Genomic DNA, 20,942 nt, shown 5'->3' with positions numbered 1-20,942 from the left:
TTGAAATTATTCTGATAGAAACTGTCCTGAGAATTATTATTAAAATTCTGTATCCTCTGAGGTTGCTCTCTCCACCCTAAATTTGGGTGATTTTTCAACCCATGATTATAGGTCTTGGCATATGGATCATTATTGGGGTTTCCAGGAGCATTCCCTATATAGTTGACCTGTTCAGAAGGAAATTGAGCATAATCATAAATCTCACCTTGAATGAAGCTACCGGTCATGTCATAAGGAGCCTTTTGAAGGGCAGTCTGAGTATTAATAGCTAAAACTTGCATCCCGCTCAATTGTTGAGTAATTAAATTCATCTGCTGAGATAAAATTTTGTTCTGAGCAAGAAGAGCATCCAAAGCCTCTACTTCTAAAACGCCTTTCTTCTGAGGATTCCAGAGTTCACAGGGTTCTTGTTAGATGAGTAGAGATATTGGTTGTTAGCAACCAACTCAATAAGCTTAGTAGCCTCCTCTGGTGACTTCTTCATGTGCAATGAACTACCTACAGAATTATCTAAACACATTTTGGACATTTCACATAAGCCCTCGTAAAAGATATCCAGTTGAGTCCATTCATAAAACATGTCCGGAGGGCATTGCCTGGTTAGTAGCTTGTATCTCTCCTAGGCTTCATAAAAGGGTCTCACCATCTTTCTATCTGAATGTCTGGACCTCCACCCTTAGATGACCACCTTATCCCAAGTATCTAGACTCTTCTTGGGTTGAGAATCTAACCACAGCTTTGTTCTATCCCTCACAGCAAATGAGAAGAGCATGAGTTTGTATACCTCAGGATTCACTTCGTTAGTCTTCACAGTATCACAAATTTGTAGGAAATTAGAAATAAACTGATTTGGGTCTTCATGCAGAAGTCCATGATACTGGCAATTTTGTTACACAAGAGTGACCAGCTGTGGCTTCAGTTTAAAATTGTTTGCAGTTATGGGAGGCACCACAATACTTTTTCCATAAAGATCTGCATTAGGAGCAGTGTATGAGCCAAGCACTCTTCTAGGTTGCTCATTTGTATTTAGATTTGTAAGCAAGAATTAAATAGAATTAAACTAAAATGCCTAATCTAAGCAATCAAACAACTAATATTTGTCAATCATAGTCAATCCTCGGCAACAATGCCAAAAACTTGATGCAGAATTTATAACCCACAAACTAACCGGTAAGTACACCGGGTTGTACCAAGTAATACCTCAGGTGAGTGAGGCTCGATCAAACGAGGATTGATGGATTAAGCAACGATGGTTGAGTGATTTACTTAGTCAGACAAACAGAAAATGGTGTTTGGGAGCTCAATAACATTAAACGGTAAATTCAGAGAATTAGAAAGCAACAGTAAATTAGTGTAAAGAATATATGAGAAAATAGTTAAGCTTTCAGAGATATCTATCTTCCGAATTGACTTTTCTTATTAACTATTTTAATCATGCAAGATTCAATTCATGGCAAACTATATGTGACTAAACCCTAATTCTTTAGACCTTTTTAGTCTCCTCTAACCTTCATCAACCGCTAATTCCTTGGTCACTTAATTCCAATTAGAGGGTGAAGTTCAATTCTAGTTATATGCCACGAAAACCCTAATTAGTCAAATATAAGAGGATTATATGTCACGAATCACGTTAAGTCTAGATAATTAGAAATTTAGGAGAAATTATTTTCAAGCTGTTGTTCAAGTAAAGAGCTTTTCCATGTTATACAAGAACTCAATTAGAACAAGGGTCATACTTCCGTTCCGCCCAAATTCATAAGATAAAGAACAAAAACAATTCTTGAAATAGAAATCAATACATGAATTAAAATAGAAAAATAATAGTATCAATCCATACAATAGAAAGAGCTCATAACCTTAACAATGGAGGTTTAGTTGCTCATGGTTCAGAGAGAAAACTAGGATTCCGAAAAAAACTGTAAATTACAGAATGAGGTAAGAGAAGAGAAGAGCCCGAAGGGCTGATTCTTTTCCCTTTTATATCTAATCCTAATTAATGTCAAAATATATCTCCTAAAACTAAATAATATCTTTTCCTAATTTTAAATAAAATAAAGTTTAATTACAAATTTATAAAGCCTTCACGTGCTGTGCATCGTGGGACGAGTGGGGACCATTGGATTCTTTAAGGGTGGCGCCAAACTTGAGTAACCTCAAGTTTGGCTTCAAACAAACCGAAAGCAATCCTTCAAAATATCCTTGCTGACACCAAACTTGAGTGACCTCAAGTTTGGATTTAGCTAAACCGCATGCAATCCTTGGAGGTTTCTTTGTTGGCGCCAAACTTGAGTAATATCATGTTTGGCCTCAGCAAGTCAGTATGCGTTCTCCAATTCTTCTTAGCTGGCGTCAAACTTGAGATTTCTCAAGTTTGGCTTCATCTATCAATCCCGTATGTATTCCTTGGAGTCTTGAATGTGATTCCAAACTTGAGGTATCTCAAGTTTGGCTTCACTGAGGCCGAAAGCAATAGGAGTTGTAGCACTTCCTGGTGCCAAACATGGAGAATCTGAAGTTTGGCATCGTTGAGGCCGAGTGTACTGGAGAAGAAGTGTGAACTATTATATATCATTGGAAAGTTCTAGATGTTAGCTTTCTAATGCCACTAAAATCACGTCAATTGGACCTCTCTGGCTTAAGTTATTCTTGTTGGAGTGCAGGAAGGTCAGAATTAACAACATCATTCACTTTCTTCTCTTTTTCTACAGAAACTCCATCAAATCTATCTGAATGCTACCTGAAATACACAGAATTGCATACAACTCAAAGTAGCATTCATAGTGGATAGAAAATCATTAATTCTTGATTAAACTCAACAATTTAAATGCAAATTTCCTAGGAAAAGATAGGAAAGATGCTCACGCATCAGTAAGAAGGATGGTGAACCTTAACCATCAACCCTTGCCAAGACCTTTCTACCATTTGAGTTTCCCTTTCCTTTGTTAGTTAATTGCCATTTAATTTCTTGTTATTTACATTTCTTGTCTATTATTCAAAATTCCAAAAACACCTCTTCATAGCCAATAATTGAGCACTTGATTGCAATTCCTAGGGAAAACGACTCGGGATTAATACTCCCGGTTATTAATTTGTATTGTGACAACCTTTTAAACTTTGATTGAGGATTAATTGTTTCTTTGGACTATGCTTGCAACGAAATTCTATTGAGAAATTTTAGACCGATATTTATCCTCTATCAAGCACCTCAAGCGCCAATTTTAGTGAAGCGCCTACATTTGAGGGCGCCTTCGATGTGCAAGGAAGCATGCAACAACTTTGGAACAAAGCAGTGCCTCAAGCGCCCAATTTCACGCCTCCAACACCCACCTTCATGACACCCTCTAGGGGCAACAATTGTAACCCATCATTGGTGCCTCAAGCGCCCATGCATATCACACTCAAGAGGCATCAAACTTAGACACCAACTTGGCACTTCAAGCACCCAATTTCATGCCTCAAGTGCCCATGCATATTACACTCCAGAGGCATCAATCTTGGGTACCAATGTGGCACCTCAAGCGCCCACTGTTGGGTTTCATGACTCACTGAAAGGTTGATTCATGAGACTAAGCCTGAAAATCCTCTCTCTCAATTCTTTTGATTCTCAATTTAGATTTGATATGTGACATTTAATCAACTAAATTCATATCTTAAGAGTTGTGTGGCTCAAAATCAGAGACAAATCTTCATCTCTTCTCATGAGCAATTAGATCAAGACATTGGCAATTGATCAAGTTAAGGGAGATTGAATTACCAAGACATTGGAATTCACTCACTTAAGATTTGCCAAAGAATAATAATTGCATGATTGAGATAGAGTTGAGATCTAACATTCCAGAGGAGTTAACATCTCTAATCCTCAATGTTTTCCATCATATAATCTTCTTAATTTCCAATTTTGTTGCCAATTTACACTGAATTTCAATTCTACTACATAGATCTAATTCTTGCTTATGTTCTTAGTTCAATTATTACTATTATTTAATTATAATTCAGTCATTTACTTTTTCGCTCCTTAATTCCCGTTTGTTTATTTTCTTACTCTTTAATTTCAGTCATTTACTTCATAGCCAAGTTATTTTGTTATATGTTATTGTTTTGATTAAATCTCATTTAAATTGATTTGTTTAACTAGAATAGCCAATGGATTAAAGTTCCTTGATCTATTAATCCTCGTGAGAATAATAACTAATACAGACATTTACAATTCAATATTCTCTAGAACTATCGGCAAGTGCACCAGATCGTATCAAGTAATAAACTCATAGTGAGTGGGTGTCGATCCCACGAGGATTAACGGATTAAGCAAGCAATAGTTAATTGATTACTCTAGTTAGACGGTCATAATTGGGTGATGATCAAACAGTAATAAATTTAAATGATGGGAAATTAAATAAAAGCAATGAAGAACAAGAAAGTAAATGACATAAATATAAAGTGCTGGAAAGTAAAGTGCAACAAAGTAAATGACTGGAAATGTAAAGTACTAGGAAATAAAGTGCAGAAATGTAAATGACCATAAAGTAAACAACAAGAACTAAGAATAAAATAAACATTCGGATCAAGAGAGGTTACATTCTCAGAATCAACAATTCTCATCTCCACTTCAATCATACAATCATTGATCTCTAGGAAAATTATAAGTGATTGAATTCCAATCCCTTGAAAATTCAATCTCTCTTAACTTGAGCAATTGCTAATTCTTTGATCTAATTGTTCATGAGAAGAGATGAAGAGTGGTCTTGGTGCCGGATTTTAAATACCCACAAACTAACCGGCAATGCACCGGTTCCACTACAACATTTTTAGGTTGAGGCAACATTTAAAAAGTGTTGCTTAAAGGCTGACAAAAGGTTGCTTTTGATCTATGGCAACACTTTTAGACCTAAGGCAACGTTTTTTGGTGGCGTTGCATAAGCAGCCGTTGCCTTAGATCAAGGCATCACTTTTTTGTTTCAAAAGCAACGCTTTTGAGAACAACACTTGGTAAGTGTTGCCTTTGGTTGAAAAACAACAACACTTTAAAGGTGTGTTTGAGACAACACTTTTGCAGTGTTGTCTTTTCTCTCGTATTTTGATCACTACTAAAAAGTGTTGCCTATTTGCAATAAAATGCAACTCTTTTACGTGTTGCTTATAAGTTGGAATTTGCAATCCTTTGAAGTGTTGCCTATTAGTTTTGAATATGCAACCCTTTAAAGTATTTCCTTTTCTTTTGGATATGCAACCTATACAAGTGTTGCCTTTTCTTTTGGATATGCAACCTATACAAGTGTTGCTTTTTCTTTTGGATATGCAACCATACAAGTGTTGTCTAATATTCAAAATATGCAACTAATAAAAGGGTTGTCTTTTTGATAAAAATAAAAATTATTTTTGTAATAAAAATACAAAAAAATAAAATTTACAATAAAATTTTTTGTTCATACATGTGTTATTATTTTAATTAATAAATAAATTTGTGCACAATAGAAAAAAATTATAAAAGAGACAAAATAACTAATAATAAAATTCTAATTAAAATAGATATTAAAAAGTTCAATTAGTATTTCAAACATATGTTCATCAATAATTCTCAACAAAATAATAAAATTCTTGTCTAACAATAATTGTCATAACAAAATAGTAATTAATATTTATAAAAAAGATGTCAATCTACTTGCATATTTCATATCCATGCTTTACTTTGTTGGAATAATCTGATAGTGTGTGGATTCAAAATCAGTGCCAAATGAAAGCTTTTCGGTAACATCAGAGTAATGGTATGATGAACTCAAAATCCTCTTGCCTCCACTAAGTCCAATAACTGCTGTAGTAGCTATTGTTATACTCCCCTAATAACTATGTGCGAGTAACATCAAACTTCCAAATTAAGTCAACAATTCTTAACCTGTGTCAGCTGAAAATACAGGTGTCAGAAAACTCAAAAATTGTTCTAAGTTCTAACCATTATCCATAAAATAGCAAAACAACACTAATAGAATAAAATCAAAGGAACAAAATAATTTAGGATCCATATACTTTAATTTTTTAGTGTAGAATCCATTGAAATAACTTATAAAGTTACAGCATATAAAAGCGGAAGTTCCCAAATGAAAAACAAACACATAAATGAATTGGGGTTTAGTTAAAGTTGCATTTAAAAAAAAATTGAAACATAAAAGGTGCAATAACAGAAAATGATGCATGGTATGTGTTTGATGAAGTACCTGAGTAAATTGAGAAAGAGAAATGCAACTCAGAGAATGATGATTGCTCCAAAAAGGTATTAGCTTAGTAGTTCTTATTTAGAATCATAGAATTAGAAGGAACAAGCTCACAGGAAGAGACTTCACTCACATAACTGTTGGTGTGGAAGGAAATAACGTTGCTACTATATTAGATTTTTCTCTTTTTTTAATGATTATTCTTTTATTATCACTATCATATAAAATTAATTAATTTATGTTTGAGAGAAAGCAACAGAGAAATAAATGACTGAAATATAAATTTGAAGGGAAAAAAATAAAAAGATAAAGATATGAAACAACTCCCTTGACAATTTCTGCCATTCCTGCGAATGAAATAGCAGTTACTAGAGTCTGTTGCAGTGACAACATGCATCACTCCCCAACATATCCACATTATTTCAGCAATGAGGAAAAAATTTTCTTCCTTACAGTAGCACAACGCTACAAAAATAAGTAATTAAAAAGGAAAAAGAAAAAATATGATTCATTAAAAATAGCAAGAATGTATTGCAGAAGCCACCATGAAGTAAGATGGTAGAAGACAGAGAAAGCAAAGGCCAAAAATGTTGATAGTCCATTCCCAATAAATGATAAATCAGAAAAATTACTGCAAATTTTTTGGTTATACCTGGTCATCATTTTGGATCACGAGTTGATGAGGAAGGACGATCGTTGCCATTTGGACATTGCTTATTATTTATATCATGTGTTGATTCCTTGGCTCGTAATAAAGACAGTGCTTCATCAATCTTTGTACCAAGAGAACTCTGTTGCAAGAGAAGCTTCACAAGATCTTCCAATCTTTGGACTCTGTCTTTTGTCTCATGAAGTTCAGTTTTCATTGAACTTATAGTATCTGCATGTTGTTGCTTACTTTTAGCAATTTCCCGTTCTTTCTACAGAGATGTTTTTGTGATTGTCCTCCCATAACATCGAACTCTTCCTGGTTGTTCTTTGCCAAATACTGCAGGAGATGCTTTCTCGGGAGTATCTCCAACTTCTTGGTGGCTCTTAAGTTTATCCTATTAAAAGAAAACATAACGATTTTAGCTTGTTCCACTCACTGATTCTCATGCTTCTTTCCAAACACAGCCTAAAAGTAAAGGTGTTATATCATAGCTATTTCCTCGGTTCAAGAAGAAGCATAGCAAGAATATGATGATGAGTTCCCCAAATAAAACTGAATCTGAGGAAGTTTTTCAAGTTCTTAAGAACATGTGAATAGTTTCAATTGAGACACTCAAGAGGGAGTTAATGGAAGCAAATGAGAGTAGGGATGCAGCATTAATGGAAGTTTCTGAGATGAGAACTTCATTGGGGGAACTTTTCTTGTCGACTAGTAGGAATGTAGCATTATTCTTCAAGCTTTCTTTGTGGCAGCAAAATGCATATGGTTGCTGCATTTGTTGGCATTTTCTTTCAACCCTCCATTGGGAATCTTAAGGGTAGAAGAGAATAGGAGCTTTGATCCTCAATACATGGAAGATATGGTTAATGATAGGCAGAGATCACAGGATCCAAATAGGGTTAAGATCATGGTGAATCCAGGATTTTATGTTAAGGATATGATCTTAAGTTTTATACAGGACAATCTGACTTAAAATGATACTGTAAATTAAGGCAGTTCTACTTCAGATCAATTTGTAAATTAAGGTAGTTCTACTTTAACTTATTATGACTTATAATAACAGCTTGTGTTCCTGAATCAATTTCTTTTCCTTTTTGTCCAGTTCGAGTTGCAACAAACACATCAATCTGTGATGGGTCTTCTTTGTTCTCATTCATTTCACGCTACAAGTAAGGGGAAAGAGTATTAATATGGCAAAAAATAATATTTATCTAGTTTTAAGATGGTCATTATACAACAAGAAAAAACTTATAAAAAATCAAAATTATTACCATTTCATTATGCACTCTTGCAAAACTTATAGGTCCCATTCGATGTTGATGTTGTTGCTTTTTACGATTTTCAGAATTTAAACGAGATAGAGCCTATACACAAAAAAATTAAAGGGAGTTATATGTAATAAACCAAAAGCATAAAAAATACAAAGAAACAAAATTATTTATTCTACAACTCACCTTAACAGAAGGAATACTCCAATATGCAATTAACTTTCGAAATTGAACTTCTGGAATATCCAAAGGGCGATTTTTCAGCACATCTTCAATGTTGTTATATATCTTAAAATGCTTTCCCTTGATTCTTGTTTTGTAACCTTTCCAAACTTCTCGAACACCAGTCATCACCCACTATTTCCCCTCTTTTGGAAGAATGAACTTTGACTACGAAAAAGTACAAAACAAAAATTGTAAATGACAATTCAAGAACACTAAAAACAAAGACAACTGCAGCATAAAACAGTAGCTATATATTTTCACAAAACTACAGCTAAGCCATACGAAATTGAAAATTTTTAGATCATAAAAAATAGATGAGAAATAAAACACTTACGTTAATATATTTTCATACGCGCTTTTTGACTTTGAGAGGCACAGCTTTCCAACTAGTGTACATCAATATTATGAAATAACTATTCCTTCTCATTGTTCCAATAAAGTAAGTTAAATCCTTCACTCTTCTTGGAGTTGGTCTCACTGCTTGTCCTTTATAAAAAGTCACCTCTTCTCTTTCTTCCTAACTTCTTGCATGGATTTTAGCACACCTTGTTTTCCTTCGTGTCCTTCTAGTCTTTGGAGTATCTATAAATATGTGCAATTTAACCATTTAAATGAATTATATAGCTATACATGCTAATGAAAAAGTAAAATGATAATTATGTATAAAGTACAGCACCTTTAACATTGTTAGTTTCCATAAGGTGATTGTCATCACCAAGAAGAACTGCATCTTCATATTCACCAACATAGTCCTCATCATCCGAGAAATCATCATCAACATCATCTCCAACTTCATTAGCATTTGCTCCATTATGTTCCTCCTCTCCTTCCACATGAATCCCATTTGTCTCCAAAAATGTATCAAGTGTCATGGCTTGACAACTTGATTTTGTATTTATCTTCCTAAGATTTTGTTGCTTTTCTTAAATAGATCTTTTTTTTTCAGCACTTGGTTCAAAATCGTCATCTTCTCTTTCCAAATGAATCCCATGTGTCTCCAAAAATTTATCCATACCCATGGTTGGACGCTTTTTAAGATTTTCTGGTTCTTCTTCACTAGCTCCAATTTTCTGGTTCGGCGTACTTTTCATTCTTTTGGAAATTGGGACTTCTTTTTGAGTGCTTTGCTTAGAAGGCATAGGAGTCACTCTCTTTTGTCGATGACCACCAGCCATTGTAACAGTCCAGACTACCCGCTAGCACGATATTGTCCGCTTTGGCACACAAGGCCTCACGGTTTTGTCTTTGACGATAGGGATACTAGCCGAAGCTCCCCACACTCACTCGTCAAAACGCGTCATGCTAGGGAGAGGTATCCACACCCTTATAAGGCATGCTTCGTTCCCATCTCCAACCGATGTGGGAGAGGTATCCACACCCTTATAAGGCATGCTTCGTTCCCCTCTCCAACCGATGTGGGCCTTACAATCCACCCCCTAAGGGAGCCCAGCGCCCTCGCTGACACATCGATCTGGGTTCTGGCTCTGATACCATCTGTAACAGTCCAGACCACCCGCTAGCACGATATTGTCCGCTTTGGCACACAAGGCCTCACGGTTTTGTCTTTGACGATAGGAATGCTAGCCGAAGCTCCCCACACTCACTCGTCAAAACGCGTCATGCTAGCGAGAGGTATCCACACCCTTATAAGGCATGCTTCATTCCCCTCTCCAACCGATGTGGGAGAGGTATCCACACCCTTATAAGGCATGCTTCGTTCCCCTCTCCAACCGATGTGGGCCTTACAGCCATCATGGGAGAGATAAAATGCTGCTTCTTATGAATTTCTGCTGTATTTTTCTGCATGAATTGTTTGTTGCTTTGATACTATTTTACTAGTCTTCTCCGCTTTGGAGTAGTTCTTATTTCCATTGTATTTCTGAAATAAAACAAAATAAACCTATTCTATTAGAACATTAAAAATAAAAAGGAAATAAAATTAATCAGTTATGCTATAGCTGTTGTATGTCAATAAAAAAAGAAGACTACTATTTAATAGAAATAAACAAGAAGGCATGCCATAAGACACATATATAAAAAAGTGATACATCTTTCATTCCACTTCCCTACTGTTTAATGCAATTAAAAAGTTAAAGTATATACATCTTTCATTCCACTTCCCTACTATTTAGTGTAATGAAGGAAAAAAGTATAAATCATTCAATGTCGTCTTCGGAATTATCTTCTGATTCTGTGTTATATTCTTGTGAAAGAAGAACTCCTTTTGAAGTATCTATAACAAATTCGTGCAAGTCACCCCTAATCAAATCAATTTCACCATTATCATTGGGTATAGAAGGACCCATTGACTGGTCAGATGGCTCTTTTTCATAAATAGCTTGGGGATCAACATCAGCTTTGTCACATATGTTAAATAAATCCCTCGGAATTGACTTCATAACATAATGTTTATTTTGATCAAATGGATCTTGCACATAGAAGCATTGGTGTACTTGACATGCCAACACAAAAGGCTCTTCTTGATAGCATTTTCTGTTGAATTGAACATATGAAGAGCCATAGCCATCCTCTTGAGTCTCATACCAGTCACATCTAAACAATACAACCTTAAAATTGCCAAAGTAGTCTAATTCAATTATATTATTTATTCTTCCATAGTAGGAAACTTTTGCACGAATTGGATTTAGATCCTTTGCACTTGCAAAGCTCGTAGTCAACGCAACTAAAGTTACACCACTATTTTGCGTCTTGCGTCTTGCCTCACGTTGCCTAGTAAGAAATCTATATCCATTGATAAAATACCCCGAATATCTTTTTGCAATCTTGTTGGGCCCTCTAGAAAGCTCCTTAATCCAATCTGGAACATTCTGACGCATGGCATGTGCTTTAAACCATGAGGAAAAGGTCATACTATGGTTCTTAGCTTTCACCCAACTTGTTCCTTGTTGATCAGCCTCATGCTCTGTAAATCCAAAATTAGGATTTTCGTAAGTAAAACCTAGAGATAATACCATGATTCATAACTAAAAAAATTAAAAGAAATGGATAGTTCAATAAATGGACAGTTACCTAACGTAGTGTTCAATTTTTCCATAGTTCAATAATATATAGCTATGGGCTTGGTTTCGAGACTCGTCGTCAAGAGAAAAAAGCTCACCCTTCTTTACTCCCAATGGACAGCCTTTCTTAGGAAACAAAATTGGAAATGAATGTGGAATTTCTGCTTCAAAGTCATTAGCATCATTATTCCAAGGTATTCTATTCAATTTTGTTTGAACACCATCATGTAAATAACGTGAGTAAAAAGTCAAACACTCATCAACCAAGTAGGCCTCCGCAATAGATCCTTCAGGATGACTTCTATTTCGAACATATGACTTCAAAGTACACAAGTATCTTTCGGAAGGATACATCCACCGAAATTGAACTGGGCCACCTAGTCTCACTTCATTAGCCAAATGAATAGGCAAATGCATCATTATGTCAAAAAATAAAGGAGGAAAAATCCTCTCCAGTTGGCATAGTATTATCACAAACTCTGCTTCTAATTGATTTATCTCTTCTAATGTGATAACCTTTTGACATAACTGACGAAAAAAAGAGCCAAGCCAAATTAAAGGGATTGCAACCGAATCTGGAAATATACTTTTAATGGGAATTTGCAGTAAATAACGCAGCATAAAATGGGCATCATGAGTCTTGTAACCAGATACTTTTCTTTTTGAAAGGTTCACGCATCGAGAAATATTTGAGGTAGCACCATCGGGTAGCTTTTCTTTCTTCAAGACATCACAAAAGATTGATTTCTCAGCTTTAGCCATGGAGAAACATGCTTTTGCAAACTTCACTTTTCTATGACCTCTTATTTCTTTTGGATGAAGATTCTTACGAATTCCTATTTCTTGCAAGTCATATCGAGCATTTAGGTGGTCTTTTGTCTTGCCAGATATATCCAAGAGAGTTCCAAGAATACTGTCAACTATATTTTTTTCTATATGCATTACATCAAGATTGTGTCTTGATGTGTTATACTTCCAGTAAGGTAAATAAAAAAAGATTGACCTTTTCCTCCACGGGCCTTCAATCACCTTTTTTTTGTCTTCCCAAAGGAATTCTCCATAGAATCTAAGTGACTTAAAACTTCCATGCCATCTAGCAACGGTGGAGCTTTCCGATGTTCTTGTTTTCCATTAAATGACCTCTTATTAGTTCTCCATGGATGTTCCTCGGGCAAAAAAACACGATAACCCATATAACACATCTTCCGACTATGTGTAAGATAACTAGAACAAGTCCCATAGTTACAAGAAGGCCAAGCTAGTTTCCCCTTTGTACTCTACCTGGATAACATTGCATATGCAGGGAAATCACTAATTGTCCATAAGAAAGCTGCACGCATTTGAAAAGTTTTATTTCTTGCAGCATCATATGTTTCTACCCCAAGTTTCCATAACTCCTTCAATTCCTCAATCAATGGTTGCAGGTACACGTCAATATCATAAAGTATTCTTGTTTCATACACATCCATGGTGGCAAGTTATAAGTCATTAAAATAATCGGCCATGTGCTATGAGATATACTCATGGTTCGAAACGGATTGAATCCATCGCTCGCCAAACCAAGTCTCAAGTTACAAGGTTCCTTGGCGAATTCTGAATGTCGGTTATCAAAATCTTTCCATGATTGACCATCGGCAGGATGCTTTAGCTTTCCGTCCTTTTTACGCTCTTCCTGATGCCAACTCATATTCTTAGCGGTCTTTGAGCACATGAATAGCCTTTGAAGCCTGGGAATTAAGGGAAAGTGCCGTAATGTCTTAATAGGAATGTTGTGAGCTTTCTTTGAAGATATGTCACCTTCAACTACCACAAGCTCAATCCAACGAGAAGTTCCACATTCATGGCAACATGTTTCATTCTCGAGCTCTTTCCAATATAGCATGTAGTCATTTGGGCATGCATCGATCTTTTTATAATCAAGACCTAAATCCCTCACCATAGCCTTGGCTTTGTTAAAAGAAGAAGGGAGATTCAAGTTAGGAATAGCCTCTTTCAACAACTCCAGGAAGGAAGTGAACGAGGCATTGTTCCATCCATGTAGACACTTTAACAAGTATAGTCGGATGGTGAAAGATAACGTAGAAAATCCTTTGCAACCAGGATATAGTTCCTTGCTAGCCTCGTCAACCAAATTATAGACCTTCTTTGCATCTTCGTTCATACCTTCTTTTTCTCCCTCAACATCTGCCACATTCCTAAACCTTTCGTCTAGCAAGCCTTCAATGTCATTGCATGAATAAATCTCATCGGTATCACCAGTATCGACATCCATACCAATTACACTTTTCCCATGATTAACCCATCGTGTATAGCCCTTGACAAATCCAAAGCATATTAAATCGCTATAAATAGACTCTCTTTGAGCCCAAAAGAAGTTGCAACATTTTTCACAAGGACATAGAATTTCCTCTCCTTGAGGATTTCCAACGGAGTAAGCATAGTCCAAGAATCTATTGACGCCGTCTCTAAACTCTTGGCTGTCTTGGTAAACTCATCCAGTTCTTGGATGAGTCCTGGAAAAACCTAATTGTTCATAATGATATTACTATTAAACTAAAAACGATTATCGTCTTAAACATCAGATAAAAATGATTTTCATTTATCAAAATGGAATCTGAAACTTGCTATATATGCACAATTACTTAATATAAAATATATAAAAAAGTGCAAAAGAATAACATAAACATATATCAATTAGTATAATAAAGAGTAAAAATATACAACATACTTTAAGTGTCGATTAAGCTCTTTATTTATAATATTTGAAAGTTAAATTTGAGGAATTCGAATACATATAGAATTCTCCTTAGTTTGAATATAATTTATAATCCACATTGAACCGTAATAATTTTAAAATGGGGTCTCTTCATTCTTATTAAAATATAAAAATGAGACCAAAATTAAAAAAAAAGCTAACCAAATACAAACTAATCATAATTCTTTTATTATTCTAAAAGAATTATTAATAGTTACTTTTGAGAAGATATATTTTAAAATAAAAATGGTTTTATATTTTAATTTTTTAATTAAACAATCAGTATTTTGTTACATAAAAAAGTGCAAAAGAATAACATAAACATATAAAAGCAAATAAGTATAAGATAGAAATATCTTACGAGGTCATGCCGCAACAATTTGCACTTAGTGTTTAGCTGGATGCAGTAGCTTCATACTTAGCCCTGTCAGTCTTGTACATGTGCGCAATTTCAGGGACAAGAGGATCATCAGGGTTGCGATCGGTCAAAAATGAGCAAATTGACAAAAGAACCTGAAATAGAATAAGACTAAAAACTTTATGTCTTCCAACATTTAAAACAGGATCAGCATAAATGAGGTGTTTTCATTCACATAGGATTCAATTTAGAAAATTTAAAAAAGAACAGATTCACTTCTTATTAAGTATCTGTAGACCACATAGTGAATTATCAAGTTGGAATTAAAACTATAACTCAAGTCAGGATTAATGGATGTCTATTTTAAGTGCAGTATTACTTAATGAAAATTGTCTCCAAGTATGACCAGTACTAACATCTAGATGCATTAAGGAGATCAAATAAAAAATAAGATGAAATGACAAAACATGTCTAAAGACTACACATAGGAACTATAATGTTTATTATTAAAGCCTACGCATATTTATAGAAAACACTTTGTATAACATACTTAAAAAAAATAAAAGGATTAAAAAGAAAGAAAGAAAGAGAAGCAATGAAGAAAGAAAGAAAAGCACAGCGTTGAGTTTTAATGCAAACCTCTCTCTCTAGAGAGCATTATGAAGGAGAGGCCAGAGGAGATGAGAAAGAGTATGAGTGAAAATGAATTGTGACTTGCATGGAATCAATCTGATTCTGCAATTAGTGCAGCTTTTATATACACAAGAGGGTGCAGGTTTTATATAAACAAAAGCACTATTAATACTACTGCCATTTTATTCTTTGTAGCTGTCCATCTTTTGATATATTGCTGCCAGTTATTCTAAATCTTAAAAATAAATTCTAAATTCTAAATCTTGAAATTTTTAAAAATGATGGTTAAAAAATAATTTTAATAATAAAACAATTAAGTGATATTAACTAATTAGAAATTAATTTTCTATACATTTTCTTGAAATTTACATCTGTCTATTAAACTATTACAATATATTATATAGTAGCTTTCTTGCTCTAATGGATTTGTGCTCCAAAATTTAATTTTCTTAGTCTATTTCGATAATTTAACAAGTTAATTTCATGTATGACCAAAAAACCAACAACAGGACACAATACAGTATAGGAAAAAAGAAAAACAAGAAAAAAGCAAAGTAGCAAATGCAGTAACAGACACTGCCCAAAATAGACTTACACCGTTACTGGTTTGGGGGTTCCACTTCCTGATTCCCATGCTCAAAGGGGGAATCGATAATCATCAAAGTGTAAAAACCATGTGTAGCTTATGTTCCCCAATTCGCTCCAACCCCTTCCATACACCAACTCATCATAATAATTATACTAATCACTTCAACAGCTGCTTCAACCATTACCCATCTCTCAAACCATTTCCTCCCCATTATAATAATAAAACAACAGGTATTTTGTAAATACAAGAAAAAATTAACTGTTTAATAATAAGAAGTTAAAATAGGATGCCAAGTATTGAAAACTTTCCTTATATATGTTTAGATATGTAGAAGAAGAGGAAGAAGGAAAAAGAAAATAAAAGTAACCGTGTTACTAATGATACACGAAACTTTAGCACACTTTACAACCCCACGATGAACTGAACGAGAATTAAGAAAGGAACTTCTCTTTTGGTAATTTTAATTAATTACTTATTATTTGTTTACTCTATTGGCCTATTTCTACTTAACAGCGACAAACCTGGAACGCTCAAGAGAATAATAATAATAATAAGGGTAAAGTATATTTTTTGTCCCTGAAGTTTAGCAAAAATTTCAAAAATACCCTTAAGTTTTATTTTGTTTCAATTTTGTCCTAAAAGTTTTCGATTTGCATCAAATATACCCTTAACGGCTAAATTTTCAAAAAAATTAAGACCAATCTAACAATAATGCATAAAAACTATGCTTGATTTGCTTGTATTGAGGGTTGTTTTTATGAAATTGTTGTTGAATTGGTCTTAAATTTTTTAAAAAATTAGTCGTTTGGGGTATATTTGATGCAAATCGAAAACTTTTAGGACAAAATTGAAACAAAATAAAACTTAGGGGTATTTTTGAAACTTTTGTCAAACTTCAGGGACAAAAAATATACTTTACCCTAATAATAATAATAATAATATAAACCAAGAAATAAAGATACAATCTTCTCATTTTATTTTCTGTTAGTTATAATAGAACCTTGTTTTTTGCAGTGGACTGAGGAATGAATGCAGAGTAAAAGTAGAAATGAGACGATCTGATAAAAGCTGAAACTTATAACAACCAGCTATATATTAGTTTCGCATACAATACTTCCCCTGTTTCCCAATTGCTAATCTCAAAATATCAGCACTACTTCCCCTGTTTCCCAATTTCTACAGAGTACATAGAATGAAAATAAGCTAAAATTCAAAATCATAATAAAAGAACCAAAATAAAATGGTACTGCACAAAGCTATGTATGTAAAAACAAGTTTAAGTTTAACTAGAAGATTTAAAATACACATGCAGTTCCATTAAATGCACACAGTAACAGTAGAGTTGCCTCAACACTAATGCACACAGCAACAAGTTTCATATAACCAAAAATTAGGATTCAAAACACAAAAAGAAAAAAGAAAAATAGAGGTAAAATCATGAGTACCTGCAGAACAATGATCAGCGTTGATGAACCCTAGCAGAAGAGCGCTGGCAAATTAGAAGAGATCATAGATGAACGGCAAGCAAAACCTAAAGACTTTATAGATCTGGTTACAAAATGCACAAATATACACAAATATGAACGGCAAGCTCGAAACAGCAACATTATTACCAAAAACCCTATAATAGCAACGTCAACGTTATTAAAATTAGGATTCAAAATGAAAAAGAAAAAGGAATAGGCAGAATCATAGGTACCCGGTGATGAACAAGCGAGCAGAAATGATGGAAGCTCGAACTGCTACCGAAGACGATCGAAGGTCAAACACGAACAAAGTGGATTGAATCTCGAATGCGAGCAGAGAAGATTGAATCTTGAACTGCAAGCAGAGAGTATCAAAGCTCAAACGTGTATCAAGACTTCCATTGCCATCCTCGAAGAGAAGAAGACGAAGATGAAGATGATTTAGCAGCAAGTCAATGTCTGAGGAAGATAAAGATGAGGATGAATTAGCAAAGAAGAACACACGTCAATGTCTCCTCTATTGTCATCATCAAAGAGAGGAAGATAAAGATGATTTTGTGCTTGTAATTTAAAAAATTAGGGTTGGGTTTTTGTTTTAGACTTTCTATCAGTAAAAGGAGAAGATGATGAATTGAAGGCCCATGGAAGTAAAGGGTTTTGTTTTTCTTTTTTTTTTTAGTTAAAGTGGGAAAAAAATTTTGTTAAAATATTTAGAGAGAAGATTATAATTTTAAGAAAAGATATTAATTTATTTTAGACAACATTTATAAGTTGATGTTTATTAAAAATTTTAAAGCAACTTTTATTATTTTAAGTTTTATTGGATGGACTGATGTAGACAACAAACATTTAATTACATTAAATATACATTTAAATGAAATATGCATTAAATATTCTAAACTAAATATTAAATAATATATGGAAATAATATATATATTAAGATATAAGGGTATATAGAATAATATAAATAGAACTAAAAAAAAGAGTGATTTTATTAAATTAAGAATGCCCTAGATCGTTAAGCTCACGGGTGAAAGGTGAAAAGTTTACAGGCTTTGGGTGAATATCATTAAGTGGAGGAGGAGAGCGGGTCAGAGGGCTCCATCCCCCCTTTTTATGACGAAAGACCTAGGTGGATGGTCTAAACTCTGCTTTCCATTTGCTAACAGTGAGATAATGTCCAAAAATTCTAAAGGAAAGGGCTTCTTTTGTTTTGTAGTTGAACCAGTTGTATCCTCGCCGTACTTGGCCTCCTAACTACTTTATAATAAGTAATAAGGAAAGGCCAATCCCCTATCCAATTTCGGGGGACGAGGAACTGCTATTCTTTTTCAATTCGAATGCAGCGGACAGTCAGGAGGTACACTAGCTGGCAGGATTGCTTTTGAATCAAAAGACGTTAAACAACAACAACAAGCACTTATAAAATGTAATATATGAATACAATAAATGCTGTCTATTTAATTTATTAAAGCAACATTTTTGTTATGATTTTTAATTAACTAAAAAAGAACATTTATAACATGTTGATTTAAAAGAGTTGCAATAGTCTTATTTTTTTTGCAACAAATATTAAGAGTTGCTTTTTATTATTTTAGACAACACTTTTTAGGTATTGTTTAGAATATATGTTGCCATAGATCAAAATTGTTATAGTGTTGATAAACTACTATTTTAGGGTTTATCTTATGCTTAATTGAGTGGTTTTTATCAACTCTTTACCCACTTATTCATACTATTTGCATGGTTTTACATTTGCCTTCCTAATTATGTGCTTTGATTGAAAATATGCTTCTTTGGCCTTAAGTTCCCTATGTTTAAATCCTCTCTTATTACCATTAGATGCCTTGATATGTGTGTTAAGTGTTTTCAGAGATTATAGGGCAGGAATGGCTTGGAGGATGGAAAGGAAGCATGCAAAAGTGGAAGGAATACAAGAAGTTGAAGAAGTTGTTAAACTGTCCAGCCTGACCTCTCTGCACTCAAACGATCATAACTTGAGCTACAGTTGCATTGGAAAGCTAACGTCCGGGGTTTCGATTTGATATATAATTTGCTATAGCTGCCCCGAAGTTAGGCGACGAGAACGCGTGAATGACGCGCCCGCGTCGCATCTGCGAACTTCAATCCGCGCGGACCCGTGGACGACGCCTCCGCGTCACTTTCCCGCGATCTGAACATAACAAAAATTGCAGGGGGTGATTTCTGGGCTGTTTTTGACTCAGTTTTTAGCCCAGAACACATATTAGAGGCTATAAAGTGGGGGAATGCATCCATTCATAATCAAGCTTTCATATTCACATTTTTTAGTTTTAGATGTAATTTTTAGAGAGAGAGGTTCTCTCTTCTCTCTAAGGATTTAGATTAGGATTTTATACGTTTTCAGGATTATCTCTTTTTACCAGGTTCAATATTCTTTTTTATTATTTTGTCAATTTTATTTATGAATTCTTCTATGTTACAGATTACTCTTTTGAATTAATGTTATTTGAGGTATTTCAGTATATTATTGCTCTCTTTTATTTATGTTATTGTTATTCTCAATCTGAAGACATTTTTATTCCAGTAGATTTATTTTTCTCTTTTGGTCTTGGTTAAGAAATCAGTAACTCAGGAATTATCAAACTCAACATGATTGATAATCGTTATCTTTGCTAATTGAATTGAACTTCAATAATCCCAATCTTTCCTTAGGGATTAACTAGGATTTGAGGATCTAATTAATTAGTCACTTGACCTTCCCTTGCTCTAGCAAAGGTTAACTAAGTGGAATTAAGATTCAATTTTTATCATCATTGATAAGGATAACTAAGATAGGACTTCTAATTTCTCATACCTTGCCAAAAGTGTGTTTTACAGTCATTTATTTATTTTACAGTCTTTTATTTATTTTAATTGCAATTTAAATTACTTGCTCCCTACCTTCAAAACACCAATTTACAATCTTCATAACTAATAATAAGAACATACCTCCCTGCAATTCCTTGAGAAGACGACCCGAGGTTTAAATACTCGATTATCAATTTTAAAGGGGTTTGTTACTTGTGACAACCAAAACGTTTGTAAGAAAGGTTGATTGCTTGGTTTATTAACTATACTTGCAACGAGAGTTTACTATAACCTCTAAACCATCAATTTACAAGTTCTTTCAAAATGGCACCGTTGCCGGGGAATTGCAAACGTGTGCCTTATTATTGGTTATTGTAAATATTTGCTTTTTGCTTGTTATTTGTTTTTATTTTTTGCTTTTTCATAAATTAAGAGGTTATTTGTTCTTCGTGTTCATCTTGACCTTCAAGTTGTTCTTAGTTGTTTTCTTCGTTTTGATCTAAAAATTATAAGTTTGGTATCATTTTGTTGTTTTTCTCTTTCCTCATTTAATTCAAAAAAAATATCTTTTCTCTTTATTTTATTGAATTTTCGAAATTTCCATAAAAAAAAATTCAGATTTTGATTTTAAAATTTTTATCTTATCTTATCTTAGTTTTAAATTTCAAAATTCAAATCTTGTTCAAAAATCATATCTTTTTCAAAATCTTATCTTATCTTATTTCAAAATCAAATTTCAAATTTCAATATTTGAATTCCAAAATTCAAAAATCCAAATTTAAAATTTTAAAAATAAAACCTTTTCAAAATTTAAATATTTTTCAAATTTTTATCTTATATTGTTGACTTTTTCAAAATTTAAAAATTCAAATCTAAAAAATTTTCAAATTTCAAATTTCAAAATTCAAAATTCAAATTTCAAATTTCAAAATTCAAAATTT

The 20,942-nt window shown here is 33.7% G+C and overlaps 1 protein-coding gene and 1 long non-coding RNA gene across 2 annotated transcripts; both read right to left on the bottom strand.

Annotated features, from left to right (window-relative positions):
- Positions 1-7,950: 7,950 nt before the first annotated feature.
- On the bottom strand, positions 7,951-8,465 carry LOC112723827 (uncharacterized). The gene is made up of 3 exons (XR_003163189.3): positions 8,313-8,465; positions 8,130-8,222; positions 7,951-8,021 (listed from the first exon to the last, which is right to left on the bottom strand). It is a non-coding gene; the product is annotated as an uncharacterized lncRNA (long non-coding RNA).
- Positions 8,466-10,507: 2,042 nt separating this feature from the next.
- Positions 10,508-15,917, bottom strand: LOC140176066 (uncharacterized). The gene is made up of 6 exons (XM_072205925.1): positions 15,867-15,917; positions 14,532-14,639; positions 13,769-13,894; positions 12,893-13,685; positions 11,470-12,303; positions 10,508-11,310 (listed from the first exon to the last, which is right to left on the bottom strand). The coding sequence occupies exons 1-6, from the start codon at positions 15,915-15,917 to the stop codon at positions 10,508-10,510; spliced, it is 2,715 nt and encodes a 904-aa protein (XP_072062026.1).
- Positions 15,918-20,942: the final 5,025 nt, after the last annotated feature.

The sequence above is a fragment of the Arachis hypogaea genome, chromosome 11 (genome assembly GCF_003086295.3).
Source record: "Arachis hypogaea cultivar Tifrunner chromosome 11, arahy.Tifrunner.gnm2.J5K5, whole genome shotgun sequence".
NCBI classification, from domain to species: Eukaryota; Viridiplantae; Streptophyta; class Magnoliopsida; order Fabales; family Fabaceae; genus Arachis; species Arachis hypogaea.
The sequence above is the reverse complement of the archived record's forward strand: the minus strand, read 5'-3'. Positions and strand labels throughout refer to the sequence as shown.